This window comes from Bombus vosnesenskii, unplaced genomic scaffold (genome assembly GCF_011952255.1).
Source record: "Bombus vosnesenskii isolate JDL3184/JDL3185 unplaced genomic scaffold, Bvos_JDL3184-5_v1.1 scf7180000013371, whole genome shotgun sequence".
Classification (NCBI taxonomy): domain Eukaryota; kingdom Metazoa; phylum Arthropoda; class Insecta; order Hymenoptera; family Apidae; genus Bombus; species Bombus vosnesenskii.
In genome coordinates this window covers 115,016-137,049 of record NW_022883004.1, presented here as the reverse complement: position 1 = coordinate 137,049, position 22,034 = coordinate 115,016, and the positions used below count along the sequence as shown (strand labels likewise).

At 33.4% G+C, this 22,034-nt stretch overlaps 1 protein-coding gene across 4 annotated transcripts in view; it reads left to right on the top strand.

The window, feature by feature from the left end:
• Positions 1-22,034, top strand: part of LOC117237448 (dynein beta chain, ciliary-like) — a 51,473-nt gene that overhangs the window by 3,206 nt on the left and 26,233 nt on the right. For all 4 annotated transcript variants that reach the window (XM_033501422.1, XM_033501421.1, XM_033501423.1 and 1 more), the window contains 11 exons: positions 705-941; positions 3,395-3,616; positions 4,413-4,664; positions 5,815-5,941; positions 6,888-7,021; positions 7,833-8,070; positions 10,822-11,009; positions 16,326-16,495; positions 17,062-17,282; positions 18,697-18,973; positions 21,304-21,579. In XM_033501422.1, coding sequence (XP_033357313.1) covers positions 705-941; positions 3,395-3,616; positions 4,413-4,664; positions 5,815-5,941; positions 6,888-7,021; positions 7,833-8,070; positions 10,822-11,009; positions 16,326-16,495; positions 17,062-17,282; positions 18,697-18,973; positions 21,304-21,579 — 2,342 coding nt within the window. The remainder of the gene's footprint in view (positions 1-704; positions 942-3,394; positions 3,617-4,412; positions 4,665-5,814; positions 5,942-6,887; positions 7,022-7,832; positions 8,071-10,821; positions 11,010-16,325; positions 16,496-17,061; positions 17,283-18,696; positions 18,974-21,303; positions 21,580-22,034) is intronic.

The following is a 22,034-nucleotide window of genomic DNA, read 5'->3' as shown; positions in this document are numbered from 1 at the left end:
TATTTCACACTAGAATTGTTGGCTACCTAGTAGTTACTGTAGCCTAAACCATAATATATTCATTTTTTTTTTGTTTATATCATCTCTCATCAATAAGTTAAGTTTAAATTGGAATATATAAATTGTATATATATTGAATATTAATTGTTAAATCAGTTGATTTACGAGCAATAACATCGCTCTTTTTCTCTCTGACTACTGCCTTATTTTCGTAGTTTTCATCAAAGAACTACATGTATACAATATATTCTTTGAATTCCTAATAAAAATAGAATCATATTAGAAAAATTCATTACTATGATAAAAAGTAACTGAAGAAATTATACCTACATAGTTTGTCATGTTCCTTAAAATCTCAGGTAAAGTGAGAATTAGAATTTGATAGTACTGGAATAATATTAAATAAGGAATTGTTACATAACAGATATAACAAGAGTGCAAAGGAGAGATCAAATTTTATTATTTTTTAATTGAAACGAAGGTATCCTAAACGATGTTTAAATAGTTTTTTAATGGTCCTGAGGTGAAATTTTGTGTGAATTTCTGCTATTTGAAGAATGTGAGATAGATGGAGAATAAAAACTAACTGTGAACTTTCATAGATCAAATTTTTTTTAATTAGTTTCAAATTAATATCAACACGTATACATAACATGTAAGCAATCTCTTTACATAAAAATTAATCAAAGTCCTTTACATTTTAGGTTTTTCAGATACAATTACGAACAGGTTATTCGATGACTGATTTAAGAGGGGATTTATCAGGTTTATATCTGAAATCTGGATTGAAAGGAATCGGAATAACTTTCGTGATGACTGATTCTCATATCGCCGATGAAAAATTTCTGGTACTTATAAACGATATGCTCGCCTTCGGCGAAATCTCCGAATTATTCGCCGATGATGAGGTAGATAATATCGTGAACGCCTTAAGAACTGAGGTACGTTTTCTTATTTGTAAACAAAACACTTTCTATGCAATATTTGGATCACGATCTATTCCTGTTATGCAAATTATTTTTTCTTCGCGGTAATGTCTTATAACTATAACTATTATGCATTGGCAATCAACCTTACAAAATTTCGTTACGGCGCACTCTTTTGTGCACAAATATAATTTTCTATTTATGCTCTTTCCATATAGTTGATTATGAGTTATACATAACATATAAAAAGACAAGCAAATATTTTCGGTATTAACTTTTGTATAACTGAGTATATTGAACCCATAAAAAGTTGTGCTATCGATCGCAGCCGGGACGGTTATCGTGGAGGTTTTAGTCGGTTGGAGTCCGATACTACTACGCCGCTTTCCCCAGAAGCGGCCTGGCGTCCGTGCGGATTTCCTCCACGTAAAATATATAAAAAAAAAAAAAGTACAAGTACAGAGATAGTGTATTACGTCGTAAACGTCGTTAAAATGTCCTTACTGAGCACTCATACTTCTAAACACAAAATGACGTTCAGATGCGCGTGATTGTTTTGAATCTAAGTACAGCACGTATGTATTCCATATACTTTGGAATTGTGTGCGATCCTTGGCACTATAACTACCATACCAGTCAAAATGCCTGGATCTACAATTTTATTTTTAAATTTCTACTTCATGTTACATTTTCTTCTGCAAATGATGTAATGATTTTTGTAGTGCCAACTAAAGGAATAATGTAATGAATTTTATTTTTTTATTTTTTCTTTTATGTATTCAAATTCAAAATAATTTTGTACCATTGCCACTTATACCAATACCAGTCAAAATAACTGGTACTTGTCCCGAACCCAAACTAACCAATTTCCTCGTTTTGTACAATTTCCCACACGTTTTTAGAAATTTTACTACGTATCATTCGATATGATGGTGTCAATTATCAGAAAAATTTCGGATCGATCATGATGCTGACATCAGTCAAAATGACTGATTCTACAATTTTATAAATGTGCCAATCCTCGTTTAAGAATCATGGTCCCAAATGAATTAATAATACCAAAAATGCACTGCATAACATGAACTCCTTTTGTAAGAATATAATAAATCAATAAGTATAAAAATATTCTATTGCTAGTATGTATTTTCTAAAGACCAGTCATTTTGACTAGTTCTGGTAGAAATAACTTTGTCGTAACTGTCGATGGTTTTAATGTTAGTCAAGACAATGCGAGTGGAAGTTGTACCATATTTGACAATAGATTTTGTAATTGCGCGCGACTAGTCGCAAGTGGAAGCAGGCTAATGTTTGGAAAGTCGATAACCGGCGTTTAGAAGTTGCCGAGCCTGTTGTACCGACACCTCATAGCCATATCACCGAATATGGCTGTTTACAGTTTAGAGAATGCGTAAAATAGTTTGTGGATGACAAGTGGCCCCATGTAGCATTGCCAAAGAATGGAGAATCTTTCTGAAGGATCCCGCCACGGAGTGCGGATAGCAGCGATCCCTTTTGATAAGCAGGCTATAAGGAGTCACAAGGCATTTACCTCAGATCCTTGAGGCAACAAAGTCTTCATAAAAGATAACCTAACATAGTATACATACCTCATATTAAGAGTGAAAATGTGATGATATATATCAGCAATACGAATAAAGTAGTTGTAGTATTTCGAATATTATAAAATTTTTAGTTCGCCGCGCAGTAGTTTCGTTGATAGAACAAAAAAAAACGAATACTATAACTACATGTCATATACAGCATTTGATTGACCGGCTTAATCGATGAACAAACAGTCCGGATAAATCGTGATCGAAGTGGATAATCGAGACTCGGAGGAAAATAAATAAAAACGCATTTTCTATTCCAAAATAAGCTTCTTACTTTTAAGAGATGTAATTCCTTTGATAATATAATCATTTTTTTCATTTATAGTACAATTATTTAGAACATAATAAATTATTTTTTCAATTCTACATTTACAATTTTGCTTCATCATGCCAACTTTTCACCATCATTAAACTTTCTGTTAGGCTAAGTACGCCTTCTTGTTATTTCAAATACCGAAGAACACGATTCAAAATTGCAGTACCTTCCTTATGACTAATTTCTTCATTGTCTACAACGAAACGTTGGACTTATTCTGCACAGCTGCGGTTATATCTGCGTCAGTGATGTGTAAATTATTTTCAGATAGCATTTTGTATGTCGAGTTCATCCAGTTTCTCGCAGTGTGGCGCGTTTGTATCATATTATGTCGGAATGTTCTGTATCAACAATTTTATATTTTTAAAGTTTGAACTATAATTTAATTATAGTCTGAATCTAAACTTTGCCCCGTGCATTGGTACTCGTATAAGTAATATCTTTAATACTGAGGAATTTCAATGCAGTTATTATATATTTGCCTTATGCATTGCTTCAATTTTTATTCTAATATGGTATATTGACCTTTTATTATGTCGTAGGTAAAACAAACCGGCATGATGGACACCAAAGAAAATTGTTGGAAATTTTTCATCAATCGAGTTCGAAATTTGTTAAAATGCATTCTTTGCTTTTCTCCCGTTGGTGCAACCTTACGAAACAGGGCTAGACAGTTTCCAGCAATCGTAAACAACACTTCGATCAATTGGTTTCAAAGCTGGCCACAGGATGCTTTGAGATCCGTTTCCACCAGGTTCTTAGAAGTAAGACAATTTAGCACATTCTTTATAAAGCTTAATAAGTCATTTAGTTAATTTAATTTATGTTAAGACATCAGTGTGAATGAAAACAGATATTATATTTTACATTTTATTAGATTATTTATTACATTGAAATGTTTATAAAATCAATTTATCAAGGGTATCTCTATATCGCATCTCCGCTATTTGTACTGTATTATTTTTTGGAAAAGACGATAGAAGGTGATTTTTGGAAAAGGTATAAACATAAAACTATTATTAATTTCATAACATTTTATATGTAATAATAATTTACGAGTACATTACTGAATCGCATTTAAACAACTTGTTCACATTCGCACGCGCAATACTATGTGCAATAAATAGGATAGAATTCCATTCGCTATCATTTGTTTGTCATTATTGATACCATGGCCGTTTGGACAGCCTATAGATTACAACAAATAGACCTACACTATTTTCAAAATAAATCATTATTAATTTTAGTAATTTTAAAATCTAAATTTAAAAAAGTTAACAAGTTTCTTAGTCTATATTTTTAATAATTTTTAAATTTAAAATTTAAACATTTTTTAAATCTAAATTATAAATTGCTTATAAATAAGAAAAATCACACTAAAGTATATGTAAATTTGTCGTTTCCCTAATTTTTCCCAAAAATGGACTTACACCACTTTCAAAATAAACGGTTCGTAATCGCTTCATTCGATTATTACTTATGAATAAACTTAATCTGTCTTCCTGATATTATTTTATTTTCATCTATTAAGTTTATCATTGTGATATTTACTGATTGCAGGAATTAGAAGACCTTCCAAAAAAATACAAGCCATCAGCTTCTTTGTTCATGTCATACGTGCATACTAGCGTTAATGATATATCTTCGCTTTATTTACAAAACGAGAGAAGATACAACTATACGACTCCAAAAACGTTTTTGGAGCAAATTTCTTTGTACTCGAAATTGCTTGTGGAAAGAACCTACGACGTAAAAGCGATGATAGAGAGATTGAAAAACGGCCTGGAAAAGCTGGAATCTTGCGCTGGCCAAGTAATAACTTCATTCGTTATAGTAGTACTATATTATATAGACAGAATATTAAATAACATTTGATTTTTATAATATATTTGACAGTTCACGAATTTCGAAGACACATTGCATATTAACTTGAAAAACATTTTCACAGTACTACTAATTAAATTAAATATATAAAATAACGAATGATAGAAATATATAAAATTCTCAGAAGTTTAAACTATCAAAGATTTTAGTTATAACTGGCGTTGTAGAACTCCTAACCAGTTCGTAGAGTCTTAGCTATGAAAGATGAATAATAAATAAATAAATAGATTAAGCACAAATAGTTTATTTCTTAACGTAAATATATTTTGGCAATAAGTATGTGATTGTGTAAGTTTAAAATTTTTAAAAATCTGTAGATCCCAACAAAATTAAAAATTTCTTTCAAAGTCCAAAAAAGAATTCCTTAATTGTTCGATAAATGATAATTGTTCTATTATTGTTTACGTGTGCGTAAATTCATTATGATGCATTAATTGTCATTTAAACAAACAATATTGGAAGCTTTAATGTTATTTAAATTTTAAGTTTAATGTTTAAAATATTCGGGCTTTTAAAAAATAGCAAATGTTTCAGCAGAGAAATAATAATACGATAATGACCAGATTCATCAGAATCGCAAATAAATGCATAGATGAATTCAAGAAATTAATTGAGACTGATGTGTATCTTAAAGACGTCTATTATTTAAATTTATCTTGTTCTTGTTCCAGATTATTGATCTCAGTTAGATTTATTAAATTATTTCGTATCATTAAGCGCCTTATCCGCTCATGTTAAGCAAATTAAAATACTAATAAAACTTTTTGAAAAAACAATGTCTTACACCTGACCAGCCTTAAACAAATCGTTAATTATTTATCTTGCCAAATTATATTTAAGATATTAATAATTTCGTTATGTATTTAACTTTTTTTATTTGCAAGTATTAATATACGCAAATGCATCTATCCAAAATGGAATCCAAGATATTTGGAACGTTAGTAATCTCATTATTTATCGTATATTCAACGATAAGAGACATAGCAAACTTCACAAAGCTTGAACCACTGTTTATATTAATATAAAACTTAATTGATTTAGTAAATTTACACAAGGTTATATGAACGTTAATCGATAGGTAAGCGAATTAAGAGTGGTGTTAGCAGCCCAAGAAATCGAATTAAAAAAGAAGAATGAAATTGCAGATAAAATTCTTGCCGAAGTCCGAGCAGAGAATACTAAAGCCGAAGGGGAAAAAGCTATTGGTATTGTTTCGCTTCTTAAATCCGATCATGCGTCCCAAATTATTTTTATTTTCTTTCTGATAAGAAGTATTACTTAAAAAATTATTAGTGTAATTTTTAGAAGACTGTTGACATTTATATTTTTATACACGTATTAATAACCTAATTATTATATATATAATACACAACAAACTTTGGATAAGTGCCTGTAAATACCCGGTTGTTATCCCCAGCGCTAAGGAGAATTCCTTCCAAGATGTCTTCCAATACCTCGTGAAACTCAGTAGCATAATTTAATCCGAATCCGAATGTTTTTCAGATACTACTAATTCAGTGATGAAACACTCTTACATTTGACTTTTTATAAATTGTAAGATTTTTCTGTTTAAAATAAGCGTAAACACGATATATCTACTTCCGATCGCATTTAATAGGCAAAACAAAATAAGTTGGAGTCCTTAAATAAGCAAATATGCACCAAATTATATCGTCTTTCATCTCATCCTAATCAGAAAGATCTCATTACATTGGTCGAGGTTCAATAAAAAGTAATTTAACAAAAATAAAATAAAAATAGTTATTATTATAATAATAACAAAATTCGCATTATAATAATAATAAGTAACTCAATAAAAATAAAAAGTAGTTCAATGAAAATGAAAAACAAAGATTCATCGTTGCATTAGTATTATCTCATTAATGTTTCGATATGTTTCTTTCTATCAAGTCGATTCCCAAACCTCCTTGATCTTCGCATACGCTATCCTTTTCTATGTTTACCAAAATTGCAAGCCGTATCGACACTTGAAATCGATGTCTCCATTGGATAAGTGCCCTGCTTGGGTCTCGATCCTTCGAGTACTTATCCAAAGTTTGCTGAGATTGATATGTATATTACATTATGCAACGGTATAATTAAGAAATACATAGAAAATTGTCACGCGTTGAGTAAAAAACTTGTGTACAGTGTCCGAGGAAGAGGCAAAGGTAGCCGAAATAAAAGAAACAGTAGCAGAGAGACAAAGGAGATGCGACGAGGATTTAGCAAAAGCAGAGCCTGCAGTTCGACAAGCTGAAGCTGCTCTTGACACATTAAATAAAGTAAGACATTTGTTTGAAAGACAGATTCAATTATGGCACTTATATTTCTATTCATCATATTTAATATGTATAAATATTCTTTCTAATTTCCTCTTCTTGACATTGAAACATGATAAGACAGAATAATTAAATATATACGAACCAATATAGAATTTATTAACATCAGATTCAATTTGATATTACCAAAAGTCTAGGTTTATCTTGAGAAATTTAAGATTTTTATAGTCCATAATTATCAAAATCGAGGCGACAATGTTGAAAGAACATCGAGATACATTGTAGGGATGTTTTATTGAGAGGAATAGCTGAGACTTACAAACAAATCATAAATGATAGAAAATATAAGGAAATATCATAATAACGTTTACACTCGCCACTCTGAATACATCCTTACTTGATTATATCCACCTCACATCGAAAACAGAACAGCAAAAATATATTACATTGTGTTACACCACACTATATAGGTAAAGTTAATTATTAGAGTTATTATTGATAGTTGTCGAAATATCAAAATAAATACCGAGGAAGAGTAAATTATGTCTACATTTTATATAGTGCAGTAACACAGTATAAGACATTTTTGTTGATCCTTGGTACATTTACAGAAAATTAGAATTAGAAATTAAAATTGTACAGTGTCGGAATCTTTTTACAATCGATTGTACATAAACATATATGTAGTTTCAAAAAGACATGATTTACATTTGAAAATCTCGATTTTGATAACTCTAGCTATTTTAATAAAAAAAAAACCCCGATAATTAGATTTTATTCCGGATATTTCACAAAATTATTATCTACATTTCAGAACAACTTGACAGAACTAAAATCCTTTGGAACGCCACCGGAACAAGTAGCGATGGTGGCACAAGCTGTTTTAGTTTTATTTTCCCCCAGAGGTCAAATTCCAAAAGATAGAAGTTGGAAAGCGTGCAAAGCGATGATGGGACATGTTGACACATTCCTCTCGCAACTTCGAAATTACGACAAAGAGAACATTCATCCTGAAGTAGTCAAGGCTATCCAACCTTATATCAACAACAAAGGTGGGCAGTAATTCATAAATTTTAATACACTACTATTTTACAATTCAGTAAAATTGTAAAATTGAGTAATTTACAATCAGTAAAATTAATGAAGTCAATAAAATTAATATACAATAGAACTTCGTTTATCCAAACAAATGAATCCTGAGCCTGCATTATCCGAGCTAGGATCAAGGGTAACCTCGTAATATGTGCAATCGGATTTTATACAGGGTGGTTGATAACTGGCGGTACAAGCGGAAAGGGGGTGATTCTACGCGAAAAAAGAAGTCGAAAATATAGAATAAAAATTTTTCGTTTGAGGCTTTGTTTTCGAGAAAATCGATTTTGAATTTGCGCTCGGTACGCGTGCAGTATGTTATAACGGATCTCACTGTAGGTCGTTTTCTCGATGAAAAAATTAAAAAAAAATTTTTTTATTCTATATTTTCGACTTCTTTTTCGCGTAGAATCACCCCTTTTCCGTTTGTACCACCAGTTACCAACCACCCTGTATAATGTGTATATCTGCTAATATATGTAGTCACTTGTATTTATTCAAAATAAATACTATGTCGAGAAGTAGCAGTTGAAATTTTATAATTTCACTTGAATCGTAATGTTGCAAACAATGAGAAAAGTTGGAGAGATTTGGTATGTAGTACATTTTTATTACCAGAACTGCTCGATTATCCGAACTGCCTTCTTTTCCACCGACCTAATCGGATAAACAAGGTTCTACTGTGTATACACTACTTGAATACACTAGATTAAATCTTAACGGTGGTTATAAGTATGTACGTATACATGTATATTGCTACAACTATTTCCAAAGAATTTTTCGTATTACTGTAAGATAAGATTAAATAATCAATCATCAATTTTTCATATTATTTTATTATGTTTATTAATACTCGCTTTCCTGATATTACTTTTAGCTTGGAAATATGGTACCGTATATATATAATGTGCATACAGAAAAAATTCTAATAATATGAGATCGATAAATATTGCTTTGTATTTTATATATGAATTTCTACTGAAAATTTAAATATATTTATATAACACTGTATTTTATTTACCTCTACAGAACATACTGATAGAATATGACTAAAAAATGTCATTTAAAATTAATTGTGTTATTTGGTGTATAAATTAATTCGATGCCTTTACTTTTAACTTTTATACTGTCTGTATTTTCGACCAATCGCGAGGAGACGTAATCGCGAGGAGAGACGTCAACGGGACATCTGGTATCCGTCTGGCCCGGGGTGTATGACCTGGGCCAGGTAGAGAGTCGCCCGGCGTAACACTGCCTTTAAATTTACAAATACCTTCTCATTTTATAATAGTTTTAAATAAATGCTGTTTACGTTTATATAATTTAAACATACATTCAAATAGTAAAAACGAAACGAAAGGGGGTGATTTAGCTTCGACAAGAACCGCCTCGTGTCGCAAAAGTTATAAACGAAGCAATTTCCAATGTAGAAAATCATGCCACATCTGAGCCTTATTGCATAATTAAACCAATATTATTATTAAATTCTAAATTTCACAATCTATAAGTTATTAATTCATATTAATAAGCTTTCTTCCACAACAGTCATAAACTTGATGGTAAAACAAATAAAATTTTGGAAGTAAATTTCACAAATTACAGGTGACTTGATTATCCTATTTTATCCAAAATTGTAAAATTTTCCGGAATCCAGCATTCGATCGAAAAGTAAATTTTTAAATTAAAGCAAATTGTAGAAATTCGTCTGGTGATTGTCCGTACTTTATACGATATATAAATAAAATTTATATTTTATTTAAGACTACATCGAATTAATTTATATACTTGATGCATACGAGGGTCTGTTAAATATTAACCGGACTGCATGTGGCATACCTGACTTTCCACTCCATGTAGTGCTCCATTTATTGTTTCTTCAGTAGATGGCACAATATGCGAGAAAGCAGTACGATTTTCCGTTGCACGACACATAATTATCAAGTTTTTAACCGTTAAAGGCAGAAAACCCACTGAAATTTTACATAGATTGCTATTATAGTTTGGGGACAAAACATTATCAAGAAACCAAGTGAGTGGCATAAATCGTTTTCTAGTGAACACCAATATTACAGAAGGCAAGAGCTGTTATTTGTGAACCATAAATGATTTCGTCACATTCGTTCTCAATCACGATGATTTTTCATCAAAAGATTCTTCTTGATCTTTTGTAATCACTGCTGATGAAGCCGATGGAAGAGAACATAACTGTTTTTTACACGCATCACATAACCTGTATATTTTATATTAACGATATGAAACGATTTTGAAATCGAGAGGAAGAATTAGTACTTTACTCTTTAAGATACTGATATGAGATAAAGACAAACAAAGATTGAATTATTTTACATTTTTATTATTAAATAAAGTAAATTTACATTAAATGGAGAAAACGGTAACGTAACTTTAAATTAATACTATATGCAGATATTTTTGTGCAAGCTGTACTGAAGTATTTTATAAGAAATAATTCAATCAGGATCAAGAATTACGATCACAGTGAATAAATTGACTGCATATAAAAAAGTTACGATCACGATCGTGTATAAAGTGTTCCTTCTGGAATATTTTACTAAAATATAAAGTTAAAAACAAAGTCTGGTTTATATTCGGCTGATCCTCGTATATTAAGATAGTTAATATTACATCACATATTATAGATATACGGCATATAGATATACGTTAACGAAACGATAATTATATCATACTTTTAGATTTTGATCCAGAGATTATTTATTCAAAGTCACAAGCCGCTGCAGGTCTTTGCAGTTGGGTGAGAAATATAATGGTTTTCCATTATATTAATGAAACAGTGAAACCATTAAGAGCTGCACTTGCACAAGCTAATGCCGAGTTAAAAGCTGCTATGGATCACTTGAATGCTTTGAGGACACGATTAGCGGTAAATTAATGTTCATTTCATTGCTTGTCATGACGTATAGATATATATAACGAAAATTTTTATATTATAAAAGTACATAATTTCGATGAACATGTATAACATTTATCATGTTTGCTTTGGCATTATGGATATATATACTTATATCAATATTAATCATAATTTTCTTTATTATTTCTTTAAATTGTACGATTTCTCTTGGAATTATTTTTCCGTTTCAAAAGGTGTAGTACAAAATGAATATACAGGGTGGTTGGTAACTGGTGGTACTACTGGTGGATTCTACGCGAAAAAAGAAGTCGAAAATATAGAATAAAAAATTTTTTTTTAATTTTTCCATCGAGACACCGATCTACAGTGAGATCCGTTATAACGAGACGTGATAAAGTGCACGCGTATCGAGCGAAAATTCAAAGTCGATTTTCTCGAGAACAAAGCCTCAAACGAAAAATTGTTACTTTATATTTTCAACTTATTTTTCGCGTAGAATCACCCCTTTTCTGCTTGTACCGCCAGTTACCTACCACTCTGTATATATAAGTTATAAGAAGGTATATAAATAATTATATTCAATTAAATATCCATTTATCTCTCTCTCTCTTTATTTCTCTTATCAATTATCTTTCTCTCTCTCTCTTTCCATTTTTTATATATATTATATATATATATATTTATATATATAAAAATATATATATATTATATATATAATATATATATAAATATATATATTTATATAATAATATATATATAACATATAATATATTATAATATATTATATATATATATATATAAATATATATATATATGTCGGAGATGAAAGAACACCGGAGCCTTTGGAATTTTGGATAATCCCGCAACATTGTAACCTAGAGTCTACTATAGCTGTAATTGAACAATTGTAGTTATTCAATCCGATTGTAATTGTTCGAGAGTTATGATAATGAGCTTGGGCTCGAGGCGACAGCCAGTCGCCGAACGTAGCCGCGGTCACGGGATGAACGCTTTGTCTAACAAAGGCATGGAATAATTCTATAGCTCTCCTTAAAAACGAAATAGTTGTAACACTGGACGGTCTTTGCCCCGTAGCTCGCCACACGCAGACCTCATTCTTCGAGTAAGATGATTGCCAGATGTCGATGCGTCTCCGCAGTACATGTTGAATTAGCCCGAGGGCCCGTTATAAATCTTAAGATTTAGTCAACTAAAGTCCTTCAAACAGACAAACAGTCTTTGTCCCACCTACGGGAAAATAGGGGGGACCTATTTTTCAACGAGCGGCGTTTCCCACTAGCAACTTTCCCTCGAGGGCGGCTAGCATCTCTTTCTAACCACCGATGTGGAGATTGACCAATTAGCAGCAACGCCAATTTCCCTTACTCTCTGAACGAAGGCTTTTCTCGACGAATCCGATGATCTCGTGTCCTTAGACACACCCCAATATAGTTTCCCTCTGTGGCATCATCGGGACGGGAAAGTCATTCTCGCTCGCGATCTCATTGATGAAAGGAGTAACCCTTTACGACCAGTGAATATTACGCGTCCGACTTAGATTTTGTGAGTACGTTCATCTATCATCCCGTCGACCGCGGATTCGTTATTGAACCTAGGATCATTGTCGTTAGTTTCTCGAGTACCTAACTACCACGGTTACTTGTCCGGTTCTATAATAATCGTATTTGCACTAGTCAGTGTCTTCTCTATTGCATAACGACAACGTGTAACCCAAACGAAGATTCGTTTCACGCCCCTAACCCTAATTCTAATGTAAACCCGACATCAGAAGTGGGATCAGTGCCGGTTATAACAGTGCAAGAGCTTACGACCATCGTGCGCGAGTTAATTCCGTCGCTAGTGCAAAAATCGAGTGTGGAACCTAACAATTTTTCGACTCCGCTGCATGGTGCACAGCCAGCAATCTAATTATAGAGGAAAATCCTTTACAAAGCAGTGCCCTGAATATAATTTCAATACCGAGTGTCGAATTGACTTCCACGTAGTGGAGGCGCCAACTGGTAGATCAAGCCATCCGGGTGAGTCGTTTCCATTTTACCCCGATTTCGGAGCCGAGTGTTCGCTAATTAAAGAATCCGTAGTCTTGAGAATTTCTGGCAAAAGAACGATTGATATAGTAGTAATGCGAGGAATAAGAAATATCGGTACTAAACGTATCGCTCAAATCTTGTCCGTTGCAGGTATCGGTGGTTAGAGATAAACCTTTCATGTTTTCGCTGATAGTTATTTAACAATACGATATCGCGATTACTCGTTAAATTTTAAGCCAAGATTTTGACGTAATGTTACACAAAATAGCCTCGCTATGTGTAAAACAAAAATAATTAATGCCTGTAATAAAACCGCTGAAAACGAGATCGATGTTAATGAAGTTGACAATGAGGTACGTGGTAGTGATAAAAGCCGATTAATCTTTCTTTTCGAAAATTCAGAGGTTCATCCGTTATGGATTCCCTACGTACTCGTACAAAAAATACAGGCCAGTTAGAAGTACAATTAATGGATTCTAACATCGCCGTACAAGGAGTCCTAATAGATTTCGCGAGCGCAGAATAGTACGTGAGAGAACAAGCGACTTAATTACAGCCAAAAATCATAAAGCCTAGTAATTCACCGTTCGCGAGCCCTGTGAAGGCGAACAATGGTTCAGATAGATGATAGGTAGATTTTCGAGAACTAAATAAATATACGGTCGCGGATCGGTATCCTTTACCCCTCATTGCGGATCAAGTCGCGAGATTGCAAAAGCGAGATATTTTATTATTCTGGACATGGCCGGTGGATTTCTTCAAATCCCTATTCATCCTAATTCTAGGAAGTATACAGCATTGATTACCCTCGATGAACAATTTGGATAATAGGTTGTTGTTTTCTTCGAATTCTTTTATGTCTTTGTCCGATCCATTCGATGTCCTTTATTTGCATAACATAAGTGCGTGCGCATTTAATGTTTCTTCCGGAAGTCATTTTCCGGACGGCGATACTATGTTGACTCCGTCGAAAATGGGGATTCTTATATTTTCGGACAACCCTAATAATTTTGCAACTCATACTTGTCTAAATATTCTAATATTTATGTTCTTCCTTGCTACAATTTTGTAAACCATCAAAGCGTTTACTACGGAAATCCTCAGGAGTAGTCGCATGCCAAGTCTTCTGTAGCATTTGACGACTGCATTTGTTTGTTATATGCTCGCTGGAGGCATCGAGAAGGTTCCAATCGCCGTTGCTAGGCAGTTTCTGCCAAAAGTTTGTTGTATACTCTTTGGAAGCATCGAGAAAGATCCAAACGCCGTTGCTAGGCAGTTTCTGTCTGGAGTTTGATTCCTAATACAACGTGTGTCCCATTATATCGACATCTCCAAAGTACAATTCTATGTGATTTCTAGGGAGAACAATACAACCGATCCACACCTTCGTCAGGCAAAACGTTTATCCCGTGACCGTGGCTACGTTCGGCGACCAGTTGTCACCTCGAACCCACTTTCGCTTTCACAAATATCAAACAATTACAAATGACAATTGCTTAATTACAGCTATGATAAAATCTAGGCTAAAGCATTAGAAGGCTTCCTCAAAATTGCAAAGGGAAAGCTCCGGTTTTCCTTTCATCTCCGACATGTATATGGAAGGCATGGAATAATTCTATAGCTCTCCTTAAAAACGAAATAGTTGTAACACTGGACGGTCTCTGACCCGTAGCTCGCCACACGTAGACCCCATTCTTCGAGTAAGATGATTGCCAGATGTCGATGCGTCTCCGCAGTACATGTTCAGTTAGCCCGAGGGCCCGTTATAAATCTTAAGATTTAGTCAACTAAAGTCCTTCAAACAGACAAACGGTCTTTGTCCCAACTACGGGAAGATAGGGGAGACCTATTTTTCAACGAGCGGCGTCCCCCACTAGCAACTTTCCCTCGAGGGCGGCTAGCATCTCTTTCTAACCACCGATGTGGAGATTGACCAATTAGCAGCAACGCCAATTTCCCTTACTCTCTGAACGAAGGCTTTTCTCGACGAATCCGATGATCTCGTGTCCTTAGACACACCCCAATATAGTTTCCCTCTGTGGCATCATCGGGACGGGAAAGTCATTCTCGCTCGCGATCTCATTGATGAAAGGAGTAACCCTTTACGACCAGTGAATATTACGCGTCCGACTTAGATTTTGTGAGTACGTTCATCTATCATCCCGTCGACCGCGGATTCGTTATTGAACCTAGGATCATTGTCGTTAGTTTCTCGAGTACCTAACTACCACGGTTACTTGTCCGGTTCTATAATAATCGTATTTGCACTAGTCAGTGTCTTCTCTATTGCATAACGACAACGTGTAACCCAAACGAAGATTCGTTTCACGCCCCTAACCCTAATTCTAATATAAACCCGACATATCATTGGTGTAAGGGGCGTATAATGAATCACCACGTGAATTGGCCTTCGTTGTTATGTATGATAAATGATATCTTACTGATGCTAATGTAATTATTACAGAGTTTAACAAGTAATAGCGGCGATTAGATAATCAATGAATTTAGGTTCGATAACGAATCCACGGTAAACGGGATGACGTATGCGATTTCTGCCACAGTCTAAGTCGAACTTAACTTACTGATCCACAATTCGGATATGTCTCAACGTACTTGTCCACAGTACAAGTAGAACTTATCTGACTGAATCTCAGTCCAAATGGAACTGCCCTTGAATACTCCTCTTCGTACCTTTCTGTACCCCATGGGTCAGTCTTTGTGTTTTTTAAGGAGAGCTATATAATTGTACCATACCTCTGTTATGACCCGTTATGTCACTTCGAGTCCAAACTCACCGTCATAAATCTCGGGCACCCATACTTGGATTAAATCATAAACAAATATTTCTCAGTTTTATTATTTAAGTACAGATATAATAAAAAGTCTGGACTAAAGTATTGGGGACTTTCCCAAATATTCCAAATGAAAGACCCCGATGTCCTTTCATCTCCGACATATAAAATCATGATTTACAACTAGCAGGTCATGCCATCTCTAATAACAAGGGATACCTTTATAAACGGAAAAATGACGGGAACAATATCATATGTGCAAACCATAGAAGAGTATACTTGCTTACATAAGTATGTTCTATCTGAAAATGCAAGAAAAGATATAACAGAGAAATCATAGTGTGAATTAGCAAATAAGATAAAATGACCTAGTGAATGATATAGTTCCTTATTATTAATTATTATGTAGCAAAATATATGTGAAATAACTTTTTAGGATAATTATTATTCATTTCAATTAATTACTTCTAATTCCATTACTTTAGGAGTTGCAAAAAGTGCTGGACGTGTTAGGAGAAAGGATGAATGCAGCTTTAGCTGAGAAACAAAAATGTCAAGACGAAGCTGACGCTACTGCTTTAACAATTGACCTTGCAAATAGATTAGTAAATGGTTTAGCATCCGAAAAAATTCGGTGGACCGAGGAGGTTGAAAGGTCAGATTCTACTATTTCTCATTTCCTATTTTTGTATGTTATATATTATGTTTAAAATATTTCACATTAATATAAACATGATTATTTTCACAGTTAATGATATTTTTCTGACAAATATAGAACGGTATTTATTATTTATGTATATATCATATATGTATTAAAATATACACAAAAATAGATATACATAAAATAAATATACATAAATATGCATGTGTCATATATATGTATAAATATAGATACTATACAGGGTGAACTAAAAACAGGGTATACCTAACACAGGTAACTTGAATATCTGGGCTGTTATTAGTGATACGAAAGATGATAGAGAAATGATAGGAAAAACATAATTTGATGCAAATTATTCTTTCATAGGTGGGCTTGTAGAAATCATATGAAGGTCAACTTTGTTTTTTTAAATGAAATGATGTGTTTTCTTACAATCTAGTAGAACGTTTTAACACGCGTACAATGACCTATGATTTAAGAATATTTACTATCCTTATGACATAAAATTTGCTATTTTCTACGATAGAAATAAGATTATTTTAATGAATTTAAATTTTTAGTTTGACGAACTCGTGTGTAACGGTACCAGGGGATGTGCTGATTGTAACAGCATTTTTATCATATATGGGTTCTTTCACTCGAAAATATAGATCTGACTTAATGTACGAAAATTGGTTACCGTTTCTGGAAAATTTGGAAGTAAAAATACCGAGGACTACTGAATTGGATGTACTGGCTTTATTGACAGACGATGCACAAATTGCACAATGGAACAACGAAGGTGAATACATTTATACGTTCTACAGCTTAGTTAATGTCAAAAGTTATTATCATTTGAACGTGATGCTATAGAATAGATACATAATTCCCCGTGTAACTGAAACACCTTAAACATCTCACGATCAGTCGATTTCTATGATAGGAAGAAATGTAAGGGGAAAACGCTATTTTTGTTTCAAATAGACAAATAATATCATACACAAAAAGATATTCTGTTTTCTTTATAAAATCTTTCTCACGTTCTTCGAGATATTAGAGTCATCGATATAATATTTTAATGAAAATATTGAATATCTCCCAGTACTGATTTAAATCTCCTTTTCGTGAACAATTTAAGCAACAAAAAATCAACAAATGTACAAAGTAGCAACAGCAACTTAATAGTATTACACATTCTACGTTGAAATGAAAATATGAGAATATTTGGCTCACAACCAAGAGGTTGCTGAAGAGATTCCTTAAGTGAAGGGAGATTATTCCTACTTCCACTGCCACTTTCAATGCAATTACGAAGATAAGTGGGCTTATTGGCTGAAAAGTCACATGTACATGTTAAATCTCTCTATAAAGAGACTAAATTCCTTCGAGGTTCTAAAGTAAAGCTGGAGGTGCACTGAAGCTAAGCCAATCAAAATTCAGTCAAGTTCAGACCAAGTTACGCTGCACTGAATTATTACAGTTTTTAATACACACCCTCTGTACATACCTATTTCAAGTGGCACATCGCTGAACAGTTGGTCGGGAGCAGTATTCTTCTGTTTGCGATGACAGGCAAAAGCTGTCTTGACATCGAAGAAGGGACCTTTATAAGGATGCGGGAGAATTCCTCGAGGGTCTGATAGAAATTTATGATACGCGCGGCCCGCAGGAGTCATTAAATCCGCCGCGCATGTCCTATTAGAAATATATTTATAATTACAATTTGCCATCTATTATTAACAGCTACCAATTGGAGCACACTTCTAGCTCCAATACACATAATATAAAGAAATACTTAAAATATCCAAAGTACAATGTCTTCTATAATATTACTTGATAGGTAAAATAATTTTCTATCGAGATTCCTTCTTCTTATTTATATTCTCAAAAATATGAATTTGAATAAAAATCCGTAGACAAGTAGTGTAAACAACAGCAAAATAATTTAACAAATCTCGAATTGTAATGATTTCTAAACTAATATATGTGTTTTTAAGGTGCTGGGACAATATAACAATTTTTAATTACAGTTTTTATGTACAAAGTACAGAACTACATCGATTAATGCTGCGCATTAACATTATAACGCGTAAAGCGCAATATACTATTAATAACGATCGAATCATCATAAAAGTTAAAAATCTAAAAATTAATTGTGCTTTTATATTTAACTTTAATAATAAATCATTATAACGAAATACTGATCGTTTGTTAAGGTTTACCTACAGACAAAATGTCCTCGGAAAATGCAACAATTTTAATGAATTCAACGAGATGGCCTCTAATGATAGATCCACAATTACAAGGATTAAAATGGATAAAAAATCGATATGGTGAAGATTTGCAAGTGCTGAGACTTACTCAACCGAATTATTTATATTTAATTGAAATTTCCATTGCGAATGGAGGAATTGTTTTAATTGAAAATATCATGGAAGCCATCGACCCCATTTTAGATCCTGTTATAAAGAGAGATCTAATAAAAAAAGGAAGGTACTTGCCTATATATATTATTATTGTAACATAAATTCATATTAGATAAAATTGCTGTTTAGAACCTTTAATGATTCTGACCTTCATACATATATGCTATCAAGGTCACCGTTCTGAATGACCATTAAAAAATTTTAGCTATCGCTTGTTATTCGTTAAAAAGTTATTAATATAATCATACTAAAATTTATTTAAAATAAGTCATATTTAACTATTCATTATTACACATTTTCTGATAAAGTCCAAAGAAATATGTTGTTAAACAGCAAACATGACCCGTTGTAATGTGAGAAAATTTGACATTGTTCATCACTGGGTCAACGATGTCAGCAACTATCATTTCGGTAATTATGCACAAATGGGAATTTCAACTCCAATTTTGTTGAATTTCGGATATGTTGTGGAGGGGATGGTCTCGAGTAGCATGCACTCTGTTCGAGACGTTAAACGATCGTAGTCCTGGAAAAAACGAAGATTTTTATATAGCAAACCCCATACAATTTCGAAACAAAATGATATGACTGAGACGAATGAAACAGAAACAACTTAGCGCAAATGCAATTTTCGAAATTATGAGTTCGAAGTTCTCTTTAGAATAATTAAATATTGAATAAACCTCTCAATCTATATCTTTAAAGTTAATGTAAACATTTATATTCGTCTAACGACTAACATTAGGTTTGGGTTCGATTTTGTTTGCTAACCCTAACCTAAGTCTCAGGCATCAGGTCTAGTTTGGTCATTGAGAGGGACCTCCCCTCTCAACGCTATCCCTTGGGCCATTGTGCACGTCCGAGGAGGACCCAGAACTTCCTTGGCGTGACGACAACCTAACTCTAATACTAACTCTAACCTTAACTCGTGTGAAGCAAAATTATTTTTTTTTCAGTTATTTGTCTAGTTTGGGCATTTGGTGGAATTACAAAATTATTGACCCAAAATTTTTGCCTCGTTTGCCAAAATTTTTACAGACGAGCGGCAAGATCAGCGACTAAAACTTTTTGAAAATCACTCAGAAAAGTAACCTTGATAACATATCTCAAGGTCATTGGTGGTAGGTCCTCTAAACAGTAGTTTTACCGCACACTACAACAATCGAGCATTTATTTTGAGATGGTAGATTGCCGTGGTCCCCGAAAGAAAAAGTTTTCTTCCGGGGTAGGGAAATGATTTTTTCTTGTCGAAGGCCCTTGAGCTTTTTTTGTAAGTCGTTCGTTTCGCAGGCCAAGTGGACCCTGGACCTTTCTACGGGCATTTTTACGGCCATGGACCGCTACAATTTTTAACTTAATTATCTGCTTTATTGTTTGAATTAACAATTAGAAAGCATGATGATTTGTTTATATATATAGGATGTAAAACGTAATTAACAATAAGATGCATCTAAGATGTAGTCGTGCGTACAGAGATCGATTCAATATGTATAATGGTTTTATGATAATAACCAGAGACTGTTTAATACCAACTTTGAGATATTATGCAGTATATATTAATATGAATCAGAAATAGTAACAAAACTTAAATTATTTGTAATAGATGCACATATGACTCTATATACTTGGAACACTTATTTACATTTATCTTATTTTTGAATTGTTCTATTTATTTTCTTTATTTTATTTTATAATTACTGTAATATATAATTACTATAACTATTATTATTTATTAAACATAGTCCCTGCCTTTCGGTTTTGGACGACTTCCGGTTTACATACTTTCTGACATTACTACATAAATCACCTTACAGTACACTTATGCTACCTTGTAATACGACATATGTTACATTGCACTTCGTTATTTTGTTCTAACCCTTCTGCCTGTCGTTCTTTGGCCTTTGAATCTAGCTGTAATCTCTTCTCTTCTCCATTATCTCTTTCAGCACTGCTAGCCCCTCTCCTGTCTCCTTTAGTGTCTCTTCCAGTCCCTTTGGTCCCCCTGTTACCTTACATTCTTCCAGGATATGTCTCATATCTTCCTCTCCTTTATTGCACAGCCTGCACCTTCTTTCTTCCTCCTCTTTCCAGTGCTCCCTTGCCTTAGCTACGTTGCCGCATCTAAATCTGGAGAGTGTGCTTCTCTCCTTCCATTTCATCTTCCCTTCTAGGTACTTTGGGGTTTCTTCTCTTGCTATATTACTGTAATACCTATTATACCTCGATTCTCTTATCCTTTTCTCTCTCTCCTCTGTTTCCTTCTTCCCTCTTTCTTCCACGATTTGGTCTGCTGTTAACGGTTCTTGTCCGTTTTCTGCTTCCACCTGTGCCCTTCCCTCTCTTACTATAACTATTATATACTCTATATTTTATATATACTTTTTTATTACTATAAAGGGCGATAAAAATTTGGGACAAAGAAGTAGATTATGACCCTCGTTTCCGGCTAATTCTACAAACGAAATTAGCTAATCCTCATTATAAGCCCGAGATACAAGCTCAAACTACTCTTATCAACTTTACTGTAACAAAAGATGGTTTGGAGGAACAACTTCTGGGTGACGTTGTGAAAGCTGAAAGACCTGATTTAGAATCCAAAAAAGCGGAATTAACTACTCAACAAAATACCTTCAAAATTACCTTGAAGAGATTGGAAGATGATCTTTTACACAGGTAGGTATATGATACAATTTTAGGTGGTATCCTATGTGTTGCGAATTATCAACTAGGTGGCGGCCAAAATCTCGAACATACCGTCCCCCTTGAACGGTCACATTCAAAAGTTTTCATTGTGAAGAAGTATGTAATTGCGCATAGTACATTTTGATGAGATATGGATTTACAAAAGTGCGATTATGGAATGAATATGTTAAATTCTAACATCTATGAACATTTTCCATCCTTCATACAGAGTTCTGTATTCGGCTATGGTTTTTGCCAACTTGCTGATAGAAAATCGACAAGATAACAGTTGGGAGTACATGGGACAAATGACATATTAGATGTGTTTAAGCTGACTGCGATGAATTACCCATATTCGAACGCAGGAGATTGTGGTGCCGTGTATGGCACGGCGTGCAGCTACCCATTGGGCATTCTTCAACAGAGTGTGTGCTACACAGACAATT